The 11,471-nt window shown below is 56.3% G+C and overlaps 1 protein-coding gene across 4 annotated transcripts in view; it reads left to right on the top strand.

The window, feature by feature from the left end:
• Nucleotides 1–11,115, top strand: part of RBM19 (RNA binding motif protein 19) — a 128,339-nt gene extending 117,224 nt beyond the window's left edge. For 3 of the 4 annotated variants that reach the window (XM_070769615.1, XM_070769617.1, XM_070769618.1), the window contains 2 exons: nucleotides 2,369–2,479; nucleotides 3,151–3,704. In XM_070769615.1, coding sequence (XP_070625716.1) covers nucleotides 2,369–2,466 — 98 coding nt within the window. In that variant the 3' untranslated portion in view covers nucleotides 2,467–2,479; nucleotides 3,151–3,704. Of the gene's footprint in view, nucleotides 1–2,368; nucleotides 2,480–3,150; nucleotides 3,705–3,729 lie in introns of those variants that run through there. The other variant, XM_070769616.1, reaches the window with a different exon arrangement.
• Nucleotides 11,116–11,471: the final 356 nt, after the last annotated feature.

The raw sequence follows: 11,471 nt of genomic DNA on the forward strand, positions 1-11,471 counted from the left end.
CACCGCCCCGGTATCAGTCTTGGAATCGTGGGTCAGGCCGTGGGAAAGAAGAAACAATTCTGCCAAAGTGAAGACGGTAGCTGCCACCATCAGGACTACCGCTGGCCGCCACTAGCTACCCTCTGGGACCCCAGGCCAGTGCAGGAGAGCAGGGACACGCCGTTCCCAGTGCTCACACCCGCCCCGTTGTTAGTCACTGGGAGGGGGCGTCAGTGACAGGCCTGCAGGCTCTCTTTGCTTCCATTTCCCGGCTCCTATTACCTGCCCACAAATTCAATTTCCAGAGGCCATTGTGCACCTCTGGTGATTATGAGGAAACCCGGGGTGAGGAGAGGAAGGGGCTGACTACCCTGCAGGTGGCCACCTCAGCTCCTAGCCCGTCCAGTCCCCTCTCCCTCCTCCTCCTCGTGACTACCGATGCTGGTGATGCTGGTGTGGGGCTCGGGCCATGCGGGCCCCCCACCCCTTCTTCACCTTCCCCAAGGGGCCAGCTCCACAGCGTCGCCCCTTCCTGCCCCATTTGCTCAGCCTCCCTTTCGACAGCTGCTCGTGGGCCCCCACTAGGTGCCCAGCAGTGTGCTGAGGCAGGGGACACGGACATAAACAGGACAGTTCTTTCCCGAAACGAAGAAACGCGCGCCATCAGCGGTGAGAAGCACTTCGAAGTGAGGGGTTCCTGTAGACGATGGCCAGCGGGTCCTCGCTGGGGAGGAGGCGTGGGGGGGGAGTCTTGGGTAGGAGCAGAGCCGGGAGACCCAGGGAGGGGCCAGTCCAGTGATGTCCTAGGACGGCCTTTCTGCACTCAGCTGAGCTCCCGGAGCAGAGCAGGAGCGGAAGGACCCGTCGTGCAGCCGTTGGGGGCAGGGTAGATGGCCACAAGGGTGAGCGCAGAGGCCAGGAGTCCACTGAGAAGTGGGAGTGCTCGGGTCAGGCAGGTAGCCATGGAGAAGACAAGGGCCAGTGATGGCGTCCGTTTCGTAGGAATGAGATGAAATAATCTGAGACCAAGTCACTCTCCCAGGACCACCTGGAAGAGACCCAAGATGCTCCATCTCCAGGGCAAGCATTGGACTGGGCCCTGGGGAGACCCGCCGCCTGCAGGAGCCCCTGACCCAGCTGGGGAGATGGCCGCTAAGAGTCACGGGGGTGATTAGTTCTATCCGGAGGACTTCACAGAGCCAGAGGAGGAGAGGGGATTTGGACAGCCTCTAACAGCTGCCTCTGAACAAGCCCACCATGAATGAGTGGTTAGATTAGCAGGAGACAGACAGTCGATCTAAGCTCGGAGCCTGATGTTCCCCCATCCCCGCAATTCCCCTCCTGGAGGGCCAAGGGAACCAGCACATTCTCTTGCCCTACCCTTTGTCTCCCTGGCGATCTCTGGGCAGCACCAGAGACTTAGGAAAATAGGAAAGACCGTGGGCTCTGCTGTGTCTTGGGTCCTGGCTTCACCGCTTCCTGGCTGTGTGACCTCAGGCTTAGCTGCCTGCACTCAGCCCCTGCGCTTGTGCAGGTGATGACAACAGCTGCCTGTGGGATCGCGGAGAAGACGAGCCGCGGCGCACAGCAGGTCATCAGTAGTGTGTGGGACCCAGAAGACATACATTTTGCTGAGCCTGCCACGTCCGTCCTTCCACACTGTGCATCTCTGTCCCCTTCCCTGTCTTCTCACAGAGAACTCCTCCACACTCTTCAAAGCCCAAGTCAAATAACCCCTCTTCTCTAAAGCCACCTCTTATTCCCTCCATGTTGCCTCTGGAGTCCTTGAGCATCTCGTCACCCTGCTTTTCCTGAACACCTGCCGTATGCCAGCTGCCCACTACCCCATTGAGAGTCCATGACCTCCAAGCAAACAGGAATAGTTCCTACTTGTTCCCTAACCTCTGCCCTCACTTGATTCCGCCCCTCTGGCTCCCTCTACACCCCGCAGAGATGCTCTAACCTCTGCCCCCGCTGGGAAGGGCCTTCCTCCATCTCTTTCCTGGGTGGGTGGATGATGGGCAGGGATGGCTGGCAGGACTGGGAGAGGGGCCACCCCTGGACGAAGCAGAGACTAACCCTCCACGTTTCTGTCTTCCTCCCTGTGCTCTCTTCCCCTTTCTCATACCTGCTTTGATCCTCCTCCTTCCCACCCCCCCATTTCTTGTCTGGTCTTATTCCTTCTGCCTCCTCTCTCGCCTCCGTGTCTGTATCTGCTCTCCCGTCTCCTGCCACTTCCCTGTCTTTCTCAATTTCTTCCCCCTCCTCCCCACCCCCACCCCCCGGCTTTCCCCTCCCCCTCCCTCTGTCTCTCTGTCCCCGCTGTCTTCCCGCCTCCCATCCCTGTTGGCTGTTCTGTCCTCCTCTCTCGCCATCTGGGCGCCCACAGAGCCCCCGAAGAAAAAGCGGTCTGTGGTGTTGGACGAGATCCTAGAGCAGCTGGAAGACAGCGAGGACGACGGCGAGGCGCAGACCCTTCAGCTGTGAGCTGGCACCGAGGGTACGTGGCAGCGGGGCCCTGGGGACGGGCTCAGCCGCGCCGGCTTCCGCACCCCTACCACAGGGCTACCCCATGCTCCACTGGTCCAAGGTCAGAGGGACGAGGGTCTCAGCTCACAGCCCCAGGCATCCCGGGCACTGACTGCGCCTGCCCTGTGCCCGGCACTGGAGGCCCGGAGAGCAGCCGGGGCACCACCACGCTGGGGCGTCCCGCGCAGCAGCACAGGGACCCAGAAGTGGCCAAACCTCCCAGCCCCGAGTCCCCCGGCTCGCTCCTCCTCCCAGCAACCCCGAGACGCAGGCAGGGCCCATCTGCCTGGGGCGAAGGTCAGAACACAGAGGGACTTCGGGGTGCTCACTCCAGGGCAGGCAACTGCATGGTAGTGAGGACCTTCAGGCCCCACTGCCCACAACCCCAGAACAATCCCCAGGGTAACGGCCACTCTGTGGAGCTGGGCGTGAAGCCCCCCACCCCACCACACCCCGCTCCGGCCAGCATAGACCAGGGACCCCAGCCGAGTCAGCTCGCCTCCCTGGGCCCAGCCTCCGCCTCACTAACTGGTTCCCACCACGTAGGGCTTTAGCAAGAAGGAATCAAATTCATCAAAAAGAATGCAGACATGGTGCCAAGCATGTAAGGCTCCAGCAGCTTCTCTTCTTGTCCCCTTCTAGGGCTGCTGAGCTGGAGTTCCCACCTCCGTCTCCTCAAGGGATAGACGGCTCAGAGTCCGGGACATGGACTCTGTCCTGCCCCTTCCTCGCCACTCGGACTTCGAGCTGTGGTTTAGTCCTCCGTCCGTCCACACTGACCGTGGGGCCACTCACAAAGCACCAGGCTCCGAGCCCAGACATCAGCTCGTTGGTGGAGCTCAGCCGCATCCACTAACGGCAGACACCCTCTGCTCACGGACCGGGGACCCCGCAAATGCGAGCAGGTCCCCAGTCCTGGCCAGCGGGGTCCCGAGGCTCATCCCAGACCTATTGGAGATCCCAGCCTAGCACATACCAAGATGGGGTGATGGACAGGAAAGAGCAGTAGCCTATCTGCCCTGGGCCTGAATCCCAGCCCAGCTGCCCCCAGCTTTGTGACTGTAGACCAGCAAGGTTCCATCTGAGCCTTGGCTTCTCTTTCTGTAAAATGGGCGTGATCTTGTGCCTACCTCACAGATGGTGCTGGGACCACACCAGTCAATCCAAGTAAAGCCCAGAGCAAGCACTCATCAGCATTTTCATTTCCCTCTTCATTTGCAGGGCTGGGGGGCTCCGAGTCAGAGCCCTGGAGTCTTCGGACTGGCTGTGTAAAATTTGCTCTGTGTGTTTTTTCTGGGAGGACTTTCTGATCCACATCTGGCAATTTTCAGAGTGGCCTGGAATCCAGGCAACACCACACAACGCTGACCACCTTGCGAGGCTGAGCTTGTCCTAGTTCCCTGGGAGGCAGGTGCCTCCTAACCCATCCTAGCCCATACCAGGAATGTAACAGAAGCGAAAGACACAGATCCAGTGCATCTCATCCAGTCTCTGTAGTGGGGTGTCCCCCCAGCCCCAGCATCAGACCACGGCGTCTGGGTAGGGACCCTCGGTGACCAGGCTTCTACATTGCCATGGGTCCCAGGAACGACAGGGCTGAGGTCCATACCCTCCCTCCCCACTGCTCATCCTCTTATAGGCCATGTGGATTCTCCTGAAATAAGATTGCAGGCCTGACACGGAAGGAGGCGACTTTGGCACTGATCTCACTGACCCAGATGAAGGTACTAGAAGGTCCCCAGAGAGGGGTTTGCCGCCACCTGGTTTTGCTGTGCCAGCTCGGGCTCTACGTTCAGACCATTCTGAGTTCCTAGTGACATCCATCACTCACCAGCCTCATGAACGTGGGGCAGTGAATCTTCGATTCCTCAGTCTCCTCATCTTTAAAATGGGCTGGTGCTGACCGCGCCTCCGTCACAGGGGTGCTGTGAGACCCAGAGAGCTTCGGGGATCCGCAGGATGAGACTCCGTCTGACGCCCAGGCCTCGAGTCTTTCTTTGACCTTCATGCCTTACTGCCTTCTCTGTGTCCAAGAGAAAAAGCTCGCAATCCACAGACCAAGCCCAAGAAAGCTGAGTAATAGCATGGGAGCAGGGAGGTCAGGAAGCTGATGGTCTGAGGGGGCCGCAAGGGAAGAAACAGCAGCCACTCACGCGGCGCACAGGGAGACCACGGCCCCTCCCTGCCTGCCTGCCTGCCTGCCCCAGCCTGGCCTCTCTGCCTCCCACCCTGGGGGCTCCCTGTCTGGAGTGGAAGGGTCCCCCCACCATAAACAAATAGAAGCAGTTGCTTCCACACCCCTAGAGATTTCAGGGTTCCTCGTCACCCCAGCTTCATGCCACTCCTGGCTCTCATAGATGCCAACAGCAGACTCCACCCTTACCCAGAAGCACTGTGTTCTCCACACACAGCCAGAAACTGGATCATCAGACGTACAGTGGCAACCCCCACAGCACACTTAGAATGAAATCACCCTCTTCACCAGGACAAGAAGGCCCTGTCTCACCTGCCCTGCCCCTGCCTCTCGGCCCTCTGGCCCACACAGCACAATCTACCCCAGGGCCTTTGCACTTACTTGCTCTGCCCTCTGCCTGGGACATCGCCCTTCCCCCACTTTTTTCCAGACTCTGTCCTTCCCCACTCCCACCCTACCTGCTACTTTCAGATCTTAGTCATAAGCTTCCCTCCCTCACTCAGAGAGTCAGCCCCTGACCACCTTATCACAAGCAGCACACACAGCTGGTCTCTCTGCCCAGCCCCTGCCCCCACGTCCCTTCTCAGCCCATCTTGCCCCTGAAAGGCACGGGGAGGGCTTGGAGTTTGAACAGGTGTCTCAGGAATACTGAGCCCCATCCCCACCCCTGCACCGGGTCTTGGCTGTAGCACGCAGGCTTCTCTAGTTGCAGTGTGCACACTTAGTGGGATGTTAGTTCCCTGACCAGAGATCAAACCCATGTCCCCTGCACTGGAAGGTAGGTTCTTAACCACCTGACCACCGGGGAAGTCCCTGAAAGTAGCTCTTTAAATGGGAACTACTAAAGCTCTCATTTTATCGTAATCATCGTCATTATTATTGTGGATTGTGGAATGAAGTGTTACTAGGTAATAATAAAGCCCTAGCTGGCCCAGAGGTGGCCCACCTCTTTCCCCTTAAGAACAAGGGACCAAGTGAAAGCATTTTAGGGAAAAGGAATCCATCCAGCGTGTGCCGGGTGAACTGGGAGACTTCATGCCTTTGAGCCAAGGCAGCGGGGAGACTGATGGTCACTGGGCTCACCTGGGAGGTGGAGCTTGGGGGGCTTTCAGGGAGGGCTTCAGGCGAGCTGAATGATCATGGGACGTCACTGCTCCCAAACCACTGCAGATCTCAGAGAGAGATTCCAGAAATAAAGCACAGAGGTCATGGCTGAAGAAGGATGAGCCTTCTGATCTTCATGTAGACAGGAGACAGCATCACCCCTTCCCAAAGGGCCTGTGTCCCCCAAGATGGTCCAGGGAGAGCTAGGAAGAGCCCCTGATGGGGGCCAGACTAGAGCAGGTGCCCAGGAGAGGGCAGGTGATGCCAGAAGCCCAGGGAGTGTGAGGGCAGTGGGGCCATCTGTACCTGGACAAGGCCTCTGAGCTCAGGGTGTTGACACCTGGGGCCTGGACAGGAGAAAGGGGCGGCTGAGGCACCTGAGCCTGGCGGGACAGACACCTCTGATGGATGAAGAGGGTCCCAGCCCTGCTCCAGACACAAGGGGTCAGCCTGCAGGAGTGGGTAGGGCTGCAGAACACACGGGCCCTGAGCCCAGGAAGGCCTGGTTTGGGATCTCAGCAGTGTCACCCACCGCCTGTGTGACCTCAGCACCTCTTGCCTTGATTCTCATATCTTTAAAATGGGTGTAAAGAGAACCAGCCCTGCAGGATTTTTATAAAGACTAACTAGATCTTCGATGCGAGATTCCCTGGTGCTTTGACTGCCATCACCCAGTTCAGTCCCTGATTGGGGAGCTGAGATCCTGCAAGACATGTGATACAGCCAAAGGGGGAAAAAAGAAAAAAAAACATCATGGGTGGAAAGGATTTAGCAGACTATTGGGCTTCCCTAGTGGTTCAGGTGGTGTAGAATCTGCCTGCAGTACAGGAGACCCAGGTTCAATCCCTGGATCAGGAAGATCCCCTGGAGAAGGGAATGACTGCCCATTCCGGTATTCTTGCCTGAAGAATTCCATGGACGGAGGAGCCTGGCGGGCTACAGTCCATAGGTTCACAAAGAGTCGGACACAACTGAGCAACTAACACTTTCATTTTTCATACCTAGTGAACCGTAAGTAATGGTGAGTGAGTGAGTAATGGTCATGCAGTCATGTCTGACTCTGCGACCCCATAGACTGTAGCCTACCGGGCTCCTCTGTCCACGGGGAATTCTCCAGGCAAGAATACTGGAGTGGGTTGCCATTCCCTTTTCCATAAGTAATGGTGGTAGTAGTAGTAATTATGATCCTTCTTATTATTCAACAAAGAAGAAAACTTATGGGGCTACACCCAGGAAATGCCTAAGGAAGCAAGTACCTCACGTGTACATGCCAGACCACCTGGGCCCACGCTGGAGGCCCAGGCAGGACTGGGTGGGAGTCAGCAGGAGGCAGGGCCTGATGGGAAGGAGCCCTGGTATCCTGGAAGGCAGCCTGGAGGGGATGCCCTCTGCCCAGCACTTACGCAGTCACTCCTCACACAGAGCCTACAGCAGACTCGGGAGGGGCCCACAGTTGTCCCTCCCCCAGGAGCCACCGCCTAGGTGTTGCCGTGCTCATTCCTAACCCTTGGGATCCTGGGGTCACCCGTGGGCAGCAGCACCCCTACCACTGTCGCCTGTAAGCCAGGCTCGGGTCCTTGTGTCAGCGCTTCTGGGCCATCACACAGACCCGAGCCGTTTAAAGAAAGGCCCTGGTCAGCATCCTGCCGGCAAAGGCCCTCAGCCTTGGGGTGATGCCAGGGTGTGAGGCCTGCCTCTTCCCTCCCGGGAGAGCCGAGCTGACATCCTCCAGCAGGTTTGCACACCAGGCAGAGGCTGGCATGGAGGATCACGAGACCAGAGAGAACCCAGGTCCGAGCGGAAGCACCTTGACCCTGGGAAGGACGCCAGGCACCTTGTGGTGTCTCAGGAGAATATGGGGGTGGGAGGGAGGGCAGAGACCAGAGGCAGAGAGAGGTTGGTGCAGTAAGTCCTCAGAGCCAGCCGCTAATCTTCACCCCGTCATTCATTCATTCATCCATTGCACACTGGGCGTCCCTATGGGCTCAGCTCTGTGCTGGGTGCCCAGGATGGTCTGGATCCAAACAAGGGTCTGTCTCCCAGGCTGAGACCCACGAACCAGGCAGAAGACAAATCTCCAGCAGCCTTTGCCCCCGTGGTTTTTCCTCCTTTCCTTTCACGGCCTTCCTTGGGCTCTTTTGTCTTTTGTGGCAGGACCCGTCCCTCCCAGCGCCCGCCCGAGCTCCACAGCCTCTAGGAGGGGATTAGTGCAAGCCGAGCATGCAGGCTTTGGTGAACAGAGCCGAGTTTGGTTTCAACATCTAATTCAATTTGTTCTGCCGAGATTGAAATATGAAATGGTTGCCAGTCAAACGTTCAAAGGACGGCGAAGGGAGAGTGAGCGCCTGCTGAAATTTAAATTTTAATGAAAATGACTTTAACCCTTTGGTACTCCTCGCAGAAATGGAACACGTGCTTCCATCCCACACAAAAAAAAAAAGCCTCTCGGGTTCTCTCTGCTGAGCTTCGTTAGTAATATGCGAACATTTTTTTAAAGCAGTATTAATAATAGCAGATTAATAGAATCCTGGCTTAATAATAATCTGTTCTCTCTTGTTGCCCCAGCTGTTGAAATAAGCACCTTCCCCAAGCTGACTTTTTCAAACCCTACGCTGGACAGTCCAGGCTCCCCTGTTAGACTGGCCCTCATACCACCTGAGCGCCTTCCTGGCACCTGTGCTATGCTTAGCTGCTCAGCTGTATCTGACTCTGTGACCCCATGGACTGTATAGCCCACCAGGCTCCTCTGACCCTGGGATTCTCCAGACAGGAACACTGGAGTGGGTTGCCATTTCCTTCTCCAATGCATGAGAGTGAAAGTAAAGTCGCTCAGTCGTGTCCGACTCTTCGTGACCCCATGGACTGTAGCCCAACAGGCTCCTCCATCCATGGGATTTTCCAGGCAAGAGTAGTGGAGGTGCTTGTAAATATCTGAAGAAGGAATGGATGCCACTTGGTCCAGCCACTGTGGAAGGGAAATTTATGAGATGTACAGAAAAGGAGCATCAGAGGGGCAGGCGACATAGCCCCAGGTGACACGGCACAAGGGGCTGCCCGGGGGACACACGCCCAGCTCTGCCCTTTTCTGCCCCGGGGCAGCACATGCTCACCAGAGAGCCTGGCCCTGTGCAGGTTGCGAATGCACGCCCTCCTCTCCTCACCCTGTGTCAGGGGTGGACGGCACTCCTGTCCCCATCTTACAGATGAGGAGCTTGAGGTACAGAAAGGAAGGCCAACATGTGCTAGAACTCCAAACCCAACCTCAGGGCAGCTGGGATGAAATCCGTCACATCACTTTCCCCCCAGGGAGGCTCTTCTTGCTCAGCATCTACTTGCCATGAACCCCTAACAGGCTTTTTGATTTTGTTTTTAACACCTTCAAACGCCATTGATCCCCAGTACACGGGAGCTTTTTGGAGGCTCAATGTGGCTGTGGAGGGCACCAGGGTAGAGAGTCGGGGTGATGGGGCACCCCCTGAGACTCCCGGAGGATGGTTGACTCCCGAGGACAGAGCCCGTGGCCTCATCCCTGGGGGCTCCTGTTGCTGAAGAGCCAAGGAGAGGACTGAACCCGGAACACCTGGGCGCGTGCATCCCACAGGTGTTTACTGAGGCGTCTGTGCACCACACCCAGCCCTGGGTGCTGGGGTCAACCTTCCAGGATCCCCAGGAGCTGTCAGTGGAATGTGGAGAGACGGCAAGCAAATGTTTTCTCCTTTGGTGCCCCTGAGGCCGTTATCCATGCAGAGGTGTCTGGAGGGGCCGAGGGAGGGCTCCCCGAGGAGGTGGTGTGAGAGAGGAGGGGGTAAGTGGCAGGGCAGTGGAAGCAAGGTCCCTGGGGTGGGAGAGCCCACTGTGCAGGCTCATTTTGGTTTGGGGAGTTGGGTATGGCCCTTGCAGTAATCCAGGGGAGATGTGGCAACTTTGACCAGTGGAAGAGGTGACAGGGTCCCAGAAGGTGGAGCCCAGCGGACAGACTAGAGATCTGGCTGTAGGCTCTGTGGAGCCATGCTTGGGGACTTTAGCAACTGGAAAAAAGAAGAAAGAAGGCAGCCAAGTGCAGGAGCTGGCCCAGAGGGAAGCCAGGAGTTGGGTTTTTGATGCGTTTGGTTGGAGACAGCCATCAGGTGGAGATGGAGAGCTTCCTGGTGGACGTGTATCTCTAGTTCGGGAGAGAGGGCTGGGTCAAAGGCGTAACGGGAAATCATGTTTTTCCCTTTAAGAAACCCAAAAAGCAGTGTGGTACTCAGAGCCCCATGCAGGAAGAGCTGGGATGTCCTCGCTCGGAGCTCACCAGTTCCTAGTTCATTTTGAAGCTACTTTTATAGGATTCCAAACTCTTTGGATCACAGGACCCCTTTTCCCAAACAAAAGCCTCAGGCAGAACCCCAATGGAGAAAACAGAGAAAGTAGAATCGCTGTATTCAAAGTCAGGCAGGATACAGGGTGTGGCCCCCACTACCTGAGTGGGTAGAAAACTGCTGATATATATGTCTCATGAAGCATTGGCTTCCCTGGTGGCTCAGATGGTAAAGAGTCTGCCTGCAATGTGGGAGACAGGGATTCAATCCCTGGGTCGTGAAGATGCTCTGGAGAAGGAAATGTCAACCCACTCCAGTTTTCTTGCTTGGAAAATCCCATATGGAGGAGCTTGGCGGGCTACAATCCATGGGGTCGAAAAGAGTCATACAGGACTGAGCAACTAACACTTCGGTGAATCATAGAATACAGGCTTCTGTGGCATGAGTGCTAAGTTACTTCTGCTGCTGCTGCTGCTGCTGCTAAATCGCTTCAGTCGTGTCCGACTCTGTGCGACCCCATAGACGGCAGCCCACCAGGCTCCGCCGTCCCTGGGATTCTCCAGGCAAGAACACTGGAGTGGGTTGCCATACCCTCCTCCAGGGGATCTTTCTGACCCAGGGGTTGAACCCACGTCTTCTGTGGTTCCTGCCTTGCAGGTGGATTCTTTACCACTGAACCACTGGAAAACCCCTTCCGTGGTACACGAGATGATTTTAGGCAGTCCATGAGCTTTTATTTTTTTTAACTTACGGGTTTATTTTCACATGTATGTTACAATTAGGAATACACAGCTAGCTCATCAAGCCAATGGTTTTCCTAAACTGTAAGGAGCAGGTTAAAAAAAAAAAGTGAGTTTGTATAAAGAAAATCCTTAAGAACATGAATGTGATATAAAGAAGTGGTAGAGAAGGAACATGAGTGACCTAAACCAGGAGTTTGTACACTGCAGCCCGTGGACCAGATCAAGCTGCTGCCTGTTTCTGTAAATAAAGTTTTATTGTCACACAGCCACACCCATTGGCTTCCAGATGGTCTAGACTGCCTTCCTGCTGATTCGGTAGAACTGAGTAGTTATTAATACAACAGAGACTGTATGGCCTGAAAAGCCCAAAATATTTACTCTCTGGCCCTCTACGTCAAGTTTGTCTGATCTAAAGCAAGCCCTTCCAATCTTACAGCTCAGCAAGCCAGCGCCAGAGAGGGCCGGTGGCTTCCCCAAGGTCACACCGCAGCATTCCTCCCCATTCTGTGCCTTTCTCATCCTGCCGCCTCTGCCCAGACCCCTCCAGGCTCCCCAGGCTGGAACCCACCTCTGCTGCTTACCTACAGCACAACTTTGAGCTTGCTCCTCAACCTCTCTGAA

The sequence above is a fragment of the Bos indicus genome, chromosome 17 (assembly GCF_029378745.1).
Source record: "Bos indicus isolate NIAB-ARS_2022 breed Sahiwal x Tharparkar chromosome 17, NIAB-ARS_B.indTharparkar_mat_pri_1.0, whole genome shotgun sequence".
Taxonomy (NCBI): Eukaryota; Metazoa; Chordata; class Mammalia; order Artiodactyla; family Bovidae; genus Bos; species Bos indicus.